We start from the raw sequence: 15,045 nt of genomic DNA on the forward strand, positions 1-15,045 counted from the left end.
AACGAATTGCTGGTGCATTTAGGCCCAAAGTATCCTCTATCTGTTGGTAGGTCACTCGCCTGTTTTCGTCAAGCATTTTCCTCACAGCAGTAACGTTTTCCTCCGTAACTGACGTTCGTGGCCTTCCCGGCCTCTCAGAATCCTCCAGAGTGAAATTTCCCCTTTGGAATTCTCTATACCACCTGAATATCGTTGTACGATGTGGACAATCATCATCTAGTGCAAGAGTCATTTCTTCTAAGCACTGGTCTATGGTTAAACCACGCACGAAATTATACCGCAAAACTGTCCTTATCTCATTTCGTGACCACGATGCCATCGACTTGGCGCGGCGGCTACTATGCACGTATGAACATGTCTCAACATGCAGCAACAAGCAGCTTCCTGTGATTCATTGTTGCGTCATATTGCAAAACTTTCCTAGTACCCTTTGTATTTGTCAAATGATTTTCTTAATAATGTACAGACCTTCTGAAATCATTTAGAACATTGCACGTTGGTCATTGGTAATTATTTTCCACACATTTTCAATAAACTCTGGCATTAAAATCGTTTTTGTCAGACCCAGACGTTAGTCATCTTCCAGTGATTTTCCTCTATGAATGAAACTTTTTATGCCACTCGAACACATATGCATGACACAGATAGTTCTCTCCATATACTTGATTCATCAAATAAAATGTAATGTTTCTGTGTCATTTTTGTCTGGTCAGACACAAAACGATATTTGCTCTTTGTTCCATGGTTACTATATATCCAGTACCTTACCTCAGAGGGTTAAATTTTTCAATAAATAGATTGAGGATTTTCAATTAACACTAATCCATAAGCTGCTTTAGTTTAAATATATACAGAAAGTCTATCAACTTATATTTCTGTGCCTTGATGACACTAGTGATGTATTCCTTGATCAATGTTAAAATTCTCTCCTTTTTCAGTCTCTGCAGTGTACAATTTCTTGTTTTAATCTTCAACACTGCCTTTTTCCATTTTTCCACCTTTACTTGTATATGAGTTACTGAGTGTCATAATGGAGGGATGTACTGATATTTCTTGATAAAAACAGAGTACAAAGGGAAGAAACAAAAAAGATACCTCAGTAGAATGAATACTTCTACCTTTGTGCATCAACTAACAAGCATGGAGAAAAAACTAAACAGCTACAGGGAGAAATTGGCACAGAGAAGGCAGTTCCAGTATTAAACCTGTTAATTAAAATGAAATAATAAACTGTATTATAAGATATTTTGAAATTCCAGTTACCAGGTCATGTTGAATTGTAAAATCTCGAATAACAAAATTTTATTGGGAACTCGAAAAAAATTAGCATCCCAAAGATTCATTCTACTAACATCTGGTGGTAAACTAAAAGTAACACAAAAGGAAATACTGCAACAACAAACAATATTAGCATTTAATATAAAATATTATTAATATATTATTTGAAGAGAAAAAACATGGAAAACTTGAAAAACTATCATTTTAGCAATTAAAAACATGGATATCTATATGCGATACTAAAAAAATTCATCAGATAAACTTTCCATTTTTTATTTTGATAAATATCAAAATAAAAAATGGAAAGTTTATCTGATGAATAAAAAATAGAAGGTTAATTTCATGCAAATAACTTTTGTATTTACATTACTTTAAAATAAAATGCACATTTGAAGTTTATGGAATGTCACTGTCTATGAAAAAACTTATTTAATTAAATATTGCCAATTAGCTAGGTAAATTTATTTATCTAGCTATCTATTTATCTAACTGGCAATATTTAATCATTAAGAATAAGATATAAAATGTACTTATACTTACAAAAAGTTTTTTTTTATCACTTTCCAACTTTGCAAGTTCATTTTTGCCAGCAGCTAATTTTTCTTCACTGAACTGGAAATCTCTAACAATAAATCTAGTGGAATACAATAACAGAACATTAAAATCTATTCCATCTATAACAGTAAATGGGATAACCAAACCTGTAATCACATAGGGGAAAAATAACAAAAAAAAAAATCCCCATTTGTTCACACAATGAGCTTAATGTGGACAGTTCTATCAGCAGTTCTCATCTTTCAGAGAAATTGCAAGTATAAAAGATCTACAAGAAACTAGCTCAAAGGTATTTCAGAATTATTATCTACAGAAGCAGTGTATACAAGTGGATATTTCTCATAACACATATTTAACAACTGAATAAGAGTATGTCAGTTTTCTACGCTCAACAAGCAACTAAAACTAGTTACTAACACTAGAATGGCAAAATGATGCAAGAGCTTCTGAATCTGCCAAAAAATAAAATAAATAAATATATAAATATTTTAAAAAATCCCTCAATAACTCACACTTTAAAAAAAAATAAATAAAATTTTTAAAAAATCAACAAATTACCTGCCTGCATTTGATTTTGATCATGGAGACCTGCTCACACTGAAGATGGTTTTGGTTTAAGTTGCTAATATCTTTTTAATTTGTATAGAATCATCTAAATAGGTGAATCCACTATACATTTAAACATCTGAGACACTGCCAGCACAGGGATTTTGAAGCTCACTGGCTACTCATCAGCTTGCAGGTGGTATCTATTAGCAAACATGTGCCAAACTGTGAATAATGTACAGTAAACCCCCACTATTTGCGGGGGTTACGTTCCTCAGAAATGTCGCGAATACCGAGTTATGGCTCCCATAGTAATAAAGGGATTCCGTTCCAAAGTATGAAATATATAAGAAAAACTAGTCTAAAATTTTGTCTATTTATGTATTATATGTACCTTCATAATATGACTATGTACATAGACAGTACATAGTGAAATGCAAGCATATGGCATCGAAATGAAAATAAGAAACAATTTAATATTAAATGTAATATTTATTAGAAATTTCAAACAAATCTTTCAAACCAGCGCCTTTGCTAGCAAAAAAAACTTATCCCACCAGAGCTATCACCAGTTTCGCTAAAGTGTTGATAAAGCCTTTTCACGAATGATGAGTGAACTTAACGGAATTTTATTTTGAATTCGGTCTTCTATCCACAGATTTAAAGCCTTTTCCATTTTTTCTAATTTAACATCATGAGTTACAGAGCAAATTTTTCCCGAGCACATTTTCCCGGACACTACGGCGGATTTTTTCTTCCGAATTTTTGATTGATCGTACCATTGACTCATTGATTTTATAATGTTTTGCCACTGAGGAGACACTTTCACCATTAGAAATTTTGTCTAATAACTCAATTTTATTCGCTAATCTCATCACCTTCTTTGATATTTTCACATTTCTCTTGTTATTCGTAGCCATATTTTTGTACGGGTTAGAAAGAACTTGTCAACAATAAAGTCACTTTCTTCCGTTAACACACTTGAAAAAAGTCTGTTTTACACTGCAAAACGGTAGATTTATCACTTTTGTAAGCATATCAATTTATAAATTGATAAATTTAATCAATTTATAAGCATATAAATTAAAAGCAAACGACGAAATCTTCCATTACAAGTGCATAACACATACTGAACAAGGATTAACGAAAAACATCCACGCTCGCGATTTTGTCACCCCTCTCCCCCCACCCACTGAGCGCTGTTTTGACTGGGAAAGATAATTTTAGCCACGCCCATGTTTTTTTATGCCGGATAATATTCACGGAGCTTTAAAATTCACATTTTTTTAGGTTTCATTTTATATTAAATTAGCGATCGCGAAACCGCGAATACAGATACCGCGAATAGCGGAGGTTTACTGTATTCTGTCTAACTGAACAGCCAAGCAGTGTTTTAGAAAGTAAAACTTCCACTTTAAAAACATAACTGCCACATTTGCTTTTAACTCCTAGAATTGGGATGGACTTGCCCTACACAGCAATACTATAGAACTGAAGGGGTATTTCAATGCAGGTTGAAATAAACTCAAAATTTACCTTTGTTTGATTTCAATCATGGAGAGAGATACCATAAAACTTAAGATACTGGCAACTTAGGTAGATGGATAATAGTATTTGACTCTAATTGAATAGAAGTCCAAATTAGTGAGGAGTACTTGGCACTCTGAAAGTAGCAAATTTTTCCATGATCAAATCAAATGCAGGTAATACATACAAATTTTAATTTAATTCAGCTACTGCATTAAAATACCTCTACAATCTTCTATTACTAAAAAAAAAAAAAAAAAAAAAAAACATTCAATTCTGTCTAGAACTTTACAAATTCTACCGCTCAGCCATAATCAAAGGTAATTATTTATTCCAATGATCTAAAAGAATATTGTCTGAAGGTAAATTTCATGGGATCCAGTCTTCTATCTGTCCTCAAAATTTTACATTTGGGCTCCCAGTTATTATCTTTCCTACCAGTGAAAACACACCTCTACTCTCCATTTTACAGATCTCCTTCAAGGCCTTTCACTCCCAAAAAAAAGGTGTCTCAATACCAAGCTTTGCATTCCACATCTTCTAAACTTTCTCAGAGAAACAATTTAGGTTCTGTAATATTTTACAGGTAACCCTCATATAACAAGGAAGTTTGGTTCCTGTAAAATCCTGTGAAGTGCAAAACCATGTTATACGGGACTAAGAATCAGTCCAAAAGGAGAGGGGGGGGGGTACTTTCCAAAAGTTAACAAAAATACACCATACACCATTTTTTATATAACTACTGGAAACTTAATTTTTATTAAAAATAATAATCTCCAAATCAGTCAATCCAAATACTGAGTGCTTTTTCCATTTTCTCAATTATTAGTGCTCAGGGATGAGCTGACATATTTGCAGAAAGATACTACAGCAACAGTAGTTCTAATCTTCTTTCAACAGTAGTTCATTTTTCTTTATGGTCTGCATTGTTGCTTCATGACTGGAATTTCTGGGTTGGTCACTCACACACTAGCAAGGCTTTTGTGGATTTATTGGATGATTGTTTTCTACAGCAGCATGTTCAGGAGGCAACTAGAGGGCGTAATTCTCTTGATCTGATTATCAGTAGTGATTCTTCATGCATCAAGAATCTGCAAATAAAGAAACCACTAGGTGGCAGTGATCACACAGTGTGCTGAAGTGGGATTTACTCAAAGAGGTAACTACCATCAAGGGTAAAGGGAAGGGTTTTTGCTTTTGTAAAGGTGACTACGGTGGTCTGAGACAGTATTTAAATTCTATACGGTGGAACCAAGTGATGATGTTACCAACAGCAAATTCAAAATGGGAAGCATTCAATGAATTAATCTTGGAAGGTTTTTCATACCAACTAGGCTTTTCATACCAACAAAGAAATATTGTTCAAGATTTAGCCCTAAATGGATGTCAGATGAAGTAATTAGACATGTGACAGAGAAGAAAAATACATGGGATACATACAAATTAACATGTGATACAGAAGCCTATGACAGATATAAGCTGGTCTGTAACCAAGTTACAAAGGAGGTTAGGCAGGCAAAGGCAGATTTCTCATGAAATCTTTAGCAAAGGATGCAAAGAAAAACAGCAAAGAGTTCTTTACTTATGTAAACTCTAGAAGAAAGGGGATGAATCAGATTGGTCCACTTGATATTGATGGTTCAACTGTTGATGATCCTGCTCAGGTAGCTAACAAACTAAATGAATATTTTGCATCAACATTCACACACGAGGAGTTATTCAGGGAGGGGAATGCCAGAGGTGTATTCAACTCTGGCAGTAAACTAGATAAACTTGTAATAACTGAGAGTAAAGTGGAGGAGAAATTGTTGAAGATAAACACAAGAAAGGCACCTGTTGTGGATGGAATCTATCCAGTTATATTAAAGGAGGCAAAGGAAGTAATTATGGCTTAGCCATAATTATGAGAGCTTCTTTGGACTCAGGGGAGGTATCCACGGACTGGAGATGTGCAAATGTGACCCCCAATCCACAAAGGAGGATCAAAGGGAAACACAGGTAATTACAGACCTGTTAGTTTAACTTGTGTTCCAGGGAAATTAATGGAGGCACTTGTTAAAGAAGCATTGCAGGATCATCTAGACAAGACTTCAGTTATAGCTCGGCCACAGCATGAGTTTGTTAAGGGGAAGTCTTGTCTGACTAATTTGATTGGATACTATGATGTAGTCACAAAAGAACTGGATGCAAAGAATAACTTTGATATCATATATTTAAATCTTAAAAAAGCCTTTGATACTGTTGCACATGGAAGACTGCTGCACAAATTGGAGCAGTGTGGCATTGGAGGCAAATTGCTGCTATGGATAAAGGGATGGTTCAGTGGGAGAAGACAGAGAGTGGTAATCAATGGACACTGCTCTTCTTGGACTAATGTTATTAGTGGAGTCCCTCACGGTTCAGTGTTGGGTCCATTGTTGTTTTCTGTATTTATAAATGATATTGATGATGGTATATCAGGCTTAATGTCCAAGTTTGCAGATGATACGAAGGTTGGTACGGTTGTTAACCCGGCCAGAGGCCTCCCTGTTTTTGTCTAATTTTTAACCCTAACTCGAAAGTTGCTCCCCCCGAAGAAAACTAATAATTTTCATAATTTCTACTCAATTTTCCAAATTGAAATTCTCAATATACATAAACAGAAGTATATTCTTTGATTTCCTACCTTTAGCGCTCAGCAAGAACTATTAATTCACTCTAAAACAGCAAAAATGTACGATCACATTTCAATTTATTAAATTTTGATGTCGGCAAAACAAGATCCAAGCTTTGAAAATAAAACGCGTTACAGCATTAGTTCAAAAATTCGCGCGTCAGCTCGGCGCCTCTGGCTAAAACGAATCAACGCACGCAGAGAGATAATTGACTGGTCAAGCTTACGTCATTAGCGTTACCAAGGTGATCGAAGGAGAAAATGAAACTGTAAACAACGTTCGTGGAAAACAAACAGTTGAGCATCATTATTTGCGAACACTAATTTGCATGGCTCACTCACAACAGTAGCTTTATTGCTTTTCGTAATTGTTGTACGAAAGAATTGCAACGAATTGGTTTTGAAAAACTAAAATATTGCATTTCCTTTCTTCAATATCTACTAAAAAAAATCAAGGAAATTCATCTACTGGAAGCTATACTGGAAACGGAAAGAAAAAAACTGTCGTAAAACTGATCACTACAATGCGCATTTCATAAAAAAAAGGTTCGCTTTATTGTAATTGTTTCTAGAGGACTAAATCGGAACAGCAGTTTCATGGATGTATATTTGATCTTCTTACGAAATTTCAAGAAAATATTTCTATTCATAGCTGCGTTATAAACTTCGAAAACTGATATCGAAGGAACTTCACATGCATCTCACCTGGTGTACAAACGAAAAAAATGCGCAGCTAGTAACAGATTGTGAGAACAATCCATTACTTCTAGTGAGGGATTGGGAAATTGTAAGTAATTGTTATTGAATACTTCAATATTTCCTTGATATGCATTTGATATCATCAAAAAATTTCCAGAGAAAAATTGAATTTTCATTATCACACAACGCCCGAAAAATTCACCATAAAATGTCATGTGTTTCAATGTTTGAATTCCATTCTGAGCTGCAAATGTAATTTCACTTCTCTTGCGCTGACAGCGTAGCCGTTCACCGAATGAAGAAAAACAGGGTTCATTTTCATGAAATTTCCAATTCCCTTCTTTCACTTGACGGAAAAAAACTCCTTAGGGGAGGGAGTCCACCCTTTCTAGTCCGACCCGGGAGAGAGAGAGAGAGAGAGAGAGAGAAATAAAAAATACCCTTTTGGTGGGGAGAAGGCCAAGAGATTGTCAAACTTACAGAGCGCTAACTTTCATTTATATTATTTATTATTATTTATTTATTTTATTTTATTATATTATTATTTATTTTTTTTTTTTCTTGTGTTGTTCTAGCAATCCATCCTGGATTGGGGCTTCCCTGGGCCGGGATAGTGCTTCTCCTCTTTTCTCCTTCCCTCTCTTCATCTTATACAAGTTTTTCTTTCCTCCCTGGGAAACTTTTTTTTTTTTTTTGGCTGATGCTGCATAAGCTCATACACTTGCTTTCTTGCATCACTTGCCACTACTACTACTACTAGTTCCCCAGGGAGGAGGGCGTGCAGTTAGTAGGGGAGATCTTGCCCTCCTGCTAGGGACGAGTACCTGGAGGCAGTTGTCCAGGTGAGCGCTGCTTCCAGGTAGCCAGAATGCCCAAATACAACATCACAATACGCAACGAGGCCGAGATGAACTTTTGTTCTAGGAGCCACCCATACAAAAACAAAAAATAAATAAAGAAAATAAATAATAATAATAATAAAAACAGCATTGCAGCTCTAATTCAGCTTCATCCTAGGATGCCGAAACTGCAATTGTTTTAGAGAACAATATTTTGCATTTTTACTTTCTAACATTATTTTACATTATAGCTCTGTTACAATATTTTGCTTCGTTTCTTTATATTATTGCTGTAGCAAACGATATCGGTGTGCATGACGTTTCATCACAGATGCTGGAGTTCTAATTAGTCAGTTCATCCTAGGATGCGGAATTACTAATTAGTCCGATTTTGGTCTGGTGCTCATTTGATAAAAAATCCAGAATAATTCCTCTGGAAATATTAGCTAGTGAACTGCATTATAAATTTCAAACATCGCTGTATTGCTTATCCTTTGAGTGACCGCATGTTTTCGCCTTGTACAATTGTTTTATTGTGGACAGTTTCTTCCAGTCAGTAAAATCATTATTATACATATAAAGTAATTCATTATGTTGGGGGAAACCGTTTTTGTTCCTAATTGATGTAGCACTTTCGAATTTCGCAAAGTGGATTATTAGAACATACATTAGAAGGTCGGTAAAAGAGTTGATAATTGATGGGCAGCATTACGACAAACAAATTTTCTGTTTATATTACGTGATGACCACACGGGTCAGAGATCCCGAGAGAGAGAGAGAGAGAGAGAGAGAGAGAGAGAGAGAGAGAATACAAGAAACAGCACTGCATTTAGCAGTCACCGACTCATCTGCCAAAAACCACAGTAAAACAATAAAAGTGATGGGGAGTAAGTCTATTTGTCAGCGGAGTTTATCTGTTTATTGCAGTTCAGAACAGCATTATGACCATGGATAGTGAATTTATTCGGCTTCTGAGCTGAAACAGAATTTCTCCGTTTGCGATGACATCAAAGCGTAACAAGCAAATATCTTCTAACGATACTTTTTGAGCAGCCCTTAGTTGTAATCTGTTAGCTTTGTATTGTTATAAATATTGCAGTTATGTGAACAATACACATTTCAAGAAAGAAAGAAATTCATAGCGGATGATTTTTTTTTCTTTCTTTTGATGCACCAGTTTCGAAGTTTATAACGCAGCTATAAATAGAAATATTTTCTCGAAATTTGGTTAGAAGATCAAACCCAGGAAACTGCTGTTCTGATATTGTTTACTAAAAACAATTACAATAAAGCAAACTTTTTTTTTTTATCAAATGCGCATTGCAGTGTTTTCAGTTTTACACCAGTTTTTCCAGTTTCCAACAGATGAATTTCCTTGATCTTCTGTTCGTAGGAGCAATACACGTTGAAGAAAGGAAATACGATCTGTTCACCTTCCATAAACTGTTATTGGTACTGTATGGCTTTATTGCCTCTTATGTCAAAAACAGTAGCTCCTGTTTGTCTTTTGTTTATTTGCACTTCTCCCTTACAGTCTCGATGTAGCCGTACGATGTAGCTGTTTATATACTTCCCACGCTTCGCTCGTATTCACGCGGAGTTGTTTATCAGAACTGCTCCTCTCCGTAAAAAGAAATTCACACGCTTTACACCAAGAAACGAATCAAGTGTCGGGTTTCATAAGCTCTAGGCTGATTAGGGTGGGGGTAAAAAAATTAATTGAAAAAGGCCTAAAAAATTGCATACTTGATGTCACATTTTTGTCATTTGCGTGAAATTCAATAGAAGGTTTTGAAAATTTAAGTAGGAAAACTCAAGAAAAATGTTCTGATTCCAGCTATACCGAGTTTCAGCTCTGTAATTAGTGTAAAAATTATAGAATTTATGAATTGTAATTTGATCTGGGTAAATATTTACCCAGAGGACCGTTTGAAGGTCCAACAGGATCTAGAAAAGTTGAGCAGATGGGATTGAGAGGTGGCAAATGAAGTTTAACATTGACAAATGTAAAGTACTACATATGGGAAGCAGTAATCCCAGAGTAACGTATCAACTCTGTGGTACTACACTGGCAGTGGTAGAGAATGAAAAGGACCTGGGGATAATCGTGCAGGCAGATATGAAGTTTTCTGAGGAGTGCAGACGGTCTGCAAGAGTAGCTCATGTTGTCTTGTCAATGATATACAGGAATTTTTCTAGCAGGGATAAGGAGGTGATTATCCCTTTGTATAAGGCAATGGTCATGCCACACCTTGAGTAATGTATACAGATCTGGAGGCCTCATTTTAAGAAGGATGTAGAGCTGTTGGAACGAGTACAAAGAAGGGCAACAAGATTAATGAATGGAACAAAGAGTTGCTCTTAAAAAGAAAGGCTTAAGTTTTGCAAATTACAGTGTCTTGAGACTAGGCACCTGCGAGGTGATCTGATAGAGGTGTACAAATCCTTGAATGGTTTGAGCATGCTCAATGCTGATGGGATTCTTAGTTTTGCTCAGAATAATCACCTGAGAGGGCATAAATTCAAATTGAGGAAAGACAGTTCTAGGATAGATGTGCGGAAGTTTGCCTTTAGCCAGCAGGTGGTTGATTGCTGGAACAAACTTCCATCTGTCGCTGTAGAATTTGATAGCTTAAACAGATTCAAGGCAGAACTTGACAAACATTTGGAGCAAGTGGATGGGTGAAATAAGGGGTTTTTTTTGTTTTTTTTTTTGGCTGATGCTATATAAGCTTGCTTTCTTGCATCATGTGCCTTTGCTAATGCTAATTTAAATTTAAACTTTTTGCAACATATGATACCTTCCCCTTTTTTAAGAAGTTCCAAAATTTGTATCTTTGATTATAGAGAAATAAAGTTTCTTTTGAGCAGTGCATTATCACTTTCCTTAAGCATAATTTAGAGCTGGAATTAAATTCACAACAAATAAATTATTCCAATACAGTTCTTAAGAACAAACTTTAGTAACATATACCCAGAAAAATTTATAAACGATCAAATAAAAACCTTACAATAAACCTTAAAAGTCACGAACATACACCGAAGTCAAATTTTTATGGTCTCAAACAAGCACAAGTTCAATAGCACAGAACCTAACACAGGGGTTTCCCAATATTTTTTTTTTTTTTGCATAAAGACTAACGAGTCAACGGTGGGAATTCACAAAAAGAATGGAAATGTTGAAAAATCCAACATAACAACGAGGTTTCAATGCAAAAAAATCTCAAAAATATATATTATGCGAGGTTTGCTGCAATTCTCTAACTGTGTTAGAGCGAAACCATATTATATAAGTGCCGTGTTGTGCAAGGATTGCCACAAATTATCAATCGTCTTAAAGCAAAACGTGTTGTAGAACCACTGTGTTATACAGGGTTTGCCTGTATTTACAGCTGGAGGCTGTAGCCTCCAGACTTAAATACAATATTCCAAGTGTTGTCTTATAAGGAAGAACCACAGCAGTCTTATAAGGAAGAATAATTACATCCCATTCTCAATGTACAAAGTGCAATTAATCGTTGATAAGTCATGTTCCTTTCTGGCTACTTTTTTACATTGCACAGAAAACTACAGATGTAGTAGTAGTAGTTGTGGTATGTGATGCAAGAAAGCAAGTGTATGAACTTCTGCAGCATCAACCAAAAAAAAAAAAAAAAAAAAAAAATTTACAAAACAATTCTCTGTCAATGTTTCTCAAGTTCCTCCGTAAATTTATTTAACCACAACAACAGATGGAAGTTTGTTCCAGCAATTAACCACCCGCTGGCCAAATGCAAATTTCCGCACATCTATTCTACATCTGTCTTTCCTTAATTTGAATTTATGCACCCTTAGGTTCGTAATCTGAACAAGTGGAAGAATCCCATCAGAATTCAGCATGCATAACCTATTCAAGGCCTTATGCATCTCAATCAGATCACCTCGCAGGTGCCTAGTCTCCAGCCACTGCAATTTGCAGAACATAAGCCTCTGTTGGTAAGAGGATCCCTTCATTCCCGTCACCAATCTTGTTGCCCTTCTCTGTACATGCTCAAGCAAATCTACATCCTTCCTAAAATGAGGACTCCAGACCTGTATGCAGCACTCAAGGCGTGGCCTGACCATTGCCTTATACAGAGGGACAATCACCTCCTTTTCGCTGCTAGCAAAATTCCTATATATCATTGACAAAACCCCATGACCTGCCCCGGCAGCCTGTCTGCATTGCTCAGAAAACTTCATATCTTACTGCACAATTACTACTAAGGTCTTTTTCTACCACCTTAAGTGTAGTACCACACAGTTGGTACATTTCTCTGGGGTTACTTCTACCCATCTGCAGTACTTTCTATTTGTCAATGTTAAACTTCAGTTGCCACTTCTCAGCCCATCTTCTCACATTTTCTAGATCCTTTGCAGTAGCACACTGGCATTTTTTTTTTTTTTTTTTTTTTTGATTTGGTAGTTGTTGGCACATCGGCTTCTGTGGCCATATTGCACGTCCCAAGGTTTTTGCAGTACTTTGATCCAAGCCCGAGGCGGGAATCGAACCCGCGACCTTTGGGTTGCCGGGCAGGTACTTGACCCACTCGGCTAGCCTGGTCGGCACACTGCCATTAACAACCCGGCCAACCTTTGTATCATCTGCAAACTTCGACACTAAGCCTGATATACGTTCATCAATATCATTGATAAATATACAAAACAACAGTGGACCCAACACCGAACCCTATGGGACTCCACTAATAACACTGGTTTTTTTTTTTTTTTTTTTTTTTTTGATTTGGTAGTTGTTGGTGCATTGGCTTCTGTGGCCATATTGCACCTCCCAAGGTTTTTTGCAGTACTTTGCTCCAAGCCCGAGGCGGGAATCGAACCCGCGACCTTTGGGTTGCCGGGCAGGTACTTTACCCACTCGGCTAGCCCGGTCGGCCTAATAACACTGGTCCAGGAAGAGTAATGCCCATTGATTACCACCCCTTTCTTCTTCCACTCAACCATCCTTTTATTCATTGTAGCAACTTACTCTTAATACCATTTTGCTCCAATTTGTACAGTAGTCTTCCATGCGCAACAGTGTCAAAAGCTTGCCTGAAATCCAAGTATATGATATCAAAATTATTTTTTGCATCCAGTTCCTTTGTAACCACATCATAATATCCAATCAAATTTGTCAGAAAAAACTTTCCTTTAACAAATCCATGCTGTGTCTGAATTATTGCTGCAGTCTTGTCTAGATGATCCTGCAATGCATCTTTAACCAGTGATTCCATTATTTTACCCGGAACCGAAGTTAAACTAACTGGTCTGTAATTACTCGTGTCACCCTTCGATCCACCTTTGTGAATTGGGGATACATTTGCACATCCCCAGTCAGTGGGGACCTCCCCTGAATCCAAGGAAGCTGTCATAATTATGGCTTAGGGTTTGCTTATTTCCTTTGCCACCTCCTTTAATATAACTGGATAGATCCCATCCACCCCAGGTGGCTTTCTTATGTTTAACTTCAACAATTTTTCCTTCACTTTTCTCTTAGTTATTACAAAATCATTAAGTACCCTGCTACAATTGACATTTATTTTGTTGGGATTTAAACTGACATTTATTTCGTTGGGATTTCACAATAATTTTTTTTTGCCTAAAGACTAACGAGCCAATGGTGGAAATTCACAAAAAGAATGGAAATGTTGAAAAATTATACCCAACATAACAACGGGGTTTCCAAGCAAAAAATCTCAAAAATATGTGTTATGCGAGGCTTGCTGCAATTATGTGTTACAGCAAAACCATATTATATAAGTACCGTGTTGTGCAAGGATTGACACAATTTATCAATCGTCTTAAAGCAAAACTGTGTTGTAGAAGCACTGTGTTATACGATGTTGCCTGTATTTACATCTGGAGACTGCACTGCGAGGCAGCCTCCAGACCTAAATACAGTATTCCAAGTGTAGTACCACAGCAGTCTTATAAGGAAGAATAATTACATCCTATTTTCTATGTACAAAGTGCAATTAATCTTTGACAAGTCAATTCGTCAACAGACATTCTCTCAGATATGCCAGACAAGCTGTACTTCCTACCTGGTTGTCTAAAATGCAGATGGAACTGATATTTGGATGACACTCAAGTAAAGTGGATCCAATTTCGGCAAATTCCGGACGGTCTGTGACAGGCAAATCCTCTTCTTCCACCTTCACGATGGTGGGACTGTTAGTAATCCTGGGTATAACCTCCATGCACAAGTACATGGTGGGTGACCACCCAAGTGTGAACCAACGTAAGCAGGGGTCGAGGTGTGGCACCCACACCACATGGAAGAATGCTGCCCCTCTATGTTACCAGGCAGTGCTAGGTGGTAGATGCCTCTCATCAACCGGTGCAATACCACCACTCTGCTTATTGGAGGCTTGAAGTGGTGGAACCCATGTTTAGTCTCTACAGCTAAGTTCTGGTCAACCCTTCCCTATCTCTTCCATCATGCAGTATGATTGATGAATTTTGAGGTTATGATGAACATCGTGGCGAGATCCAATATTCCTTACATTTCAAGGGTAGACCTCTAAAACGGTGTTCGCAGGCCGGCCGCTAGTTAGTACACCGGACCGAACCTATTGGTAACTCTAGGAGGCTTCCGAATCAGCTAGTATATAATCTTGCTACCTCTACTCTGCCAGATAGTGACTGGAGGGAGTCCGAGTAGTGTGTTTGCAGGGAGCATTGTTGAGGACACTTTATGTCAAGAATCTGGGTATATTCTCACCATGTGTACGCCATATTCAAAAATTTCATTACTTCATACAGCATGTCGCACCCACTTTTTCTTACCATTGAATACACCATGAATTGTCAAACTAACAGAGCAAGCTTATCAGCGAAAAGATCTAAAACCCCCAAGCACTTCCTAATTCATTTCACAAATATACGTGGTCTCACTTGTAATCTCAATGATGTCCATTTCCACTTGCA

At 36.7% G+C, this 15,045-nt stretch overlaps 1 protein-coding gene across 3 annotated transcripts in view; it reads right to left on the bottom strand.

Moving 5' to 3' along the window:
• Window positions 1-15,045, bottom strand: part of Vha44 (V-type proton ATPase subunit Vha44) — a 249,734-nt gene that overhangs the window by 52,097 nt on the left and 182,592 nt on the right. For all 3 annotated transcript variants that reach the window (XM_090381677.1, XM_090381676.1, XM_090381678.1), the window contains exon 10: window positions 1,819-1,912. In XM_090381677.1, coding sequence (XP_090237803.1) covers window positions 1,819-1,912 — 94 coding nt within the window. The remainder of the gene's footprint in view (window positions 1-1,818; window positions 1,913-15,045) is intronic.

The sequence above is a fragment of the Mastigoproctus giganteus genome, chromosome 9, assembly GCF_048544385.1.
Source record: "Mastigoproctus giganteus isolate SK-2022 chromosome 9, ASM4854438v1, whole genome shotgun sequence".
NCBI lineage: Eukaryota > Metazoa > Arthropoda > Arachnida > Uropygi > Thelyphonidae > Mastigoproctus > Mastigoproctus giganteus.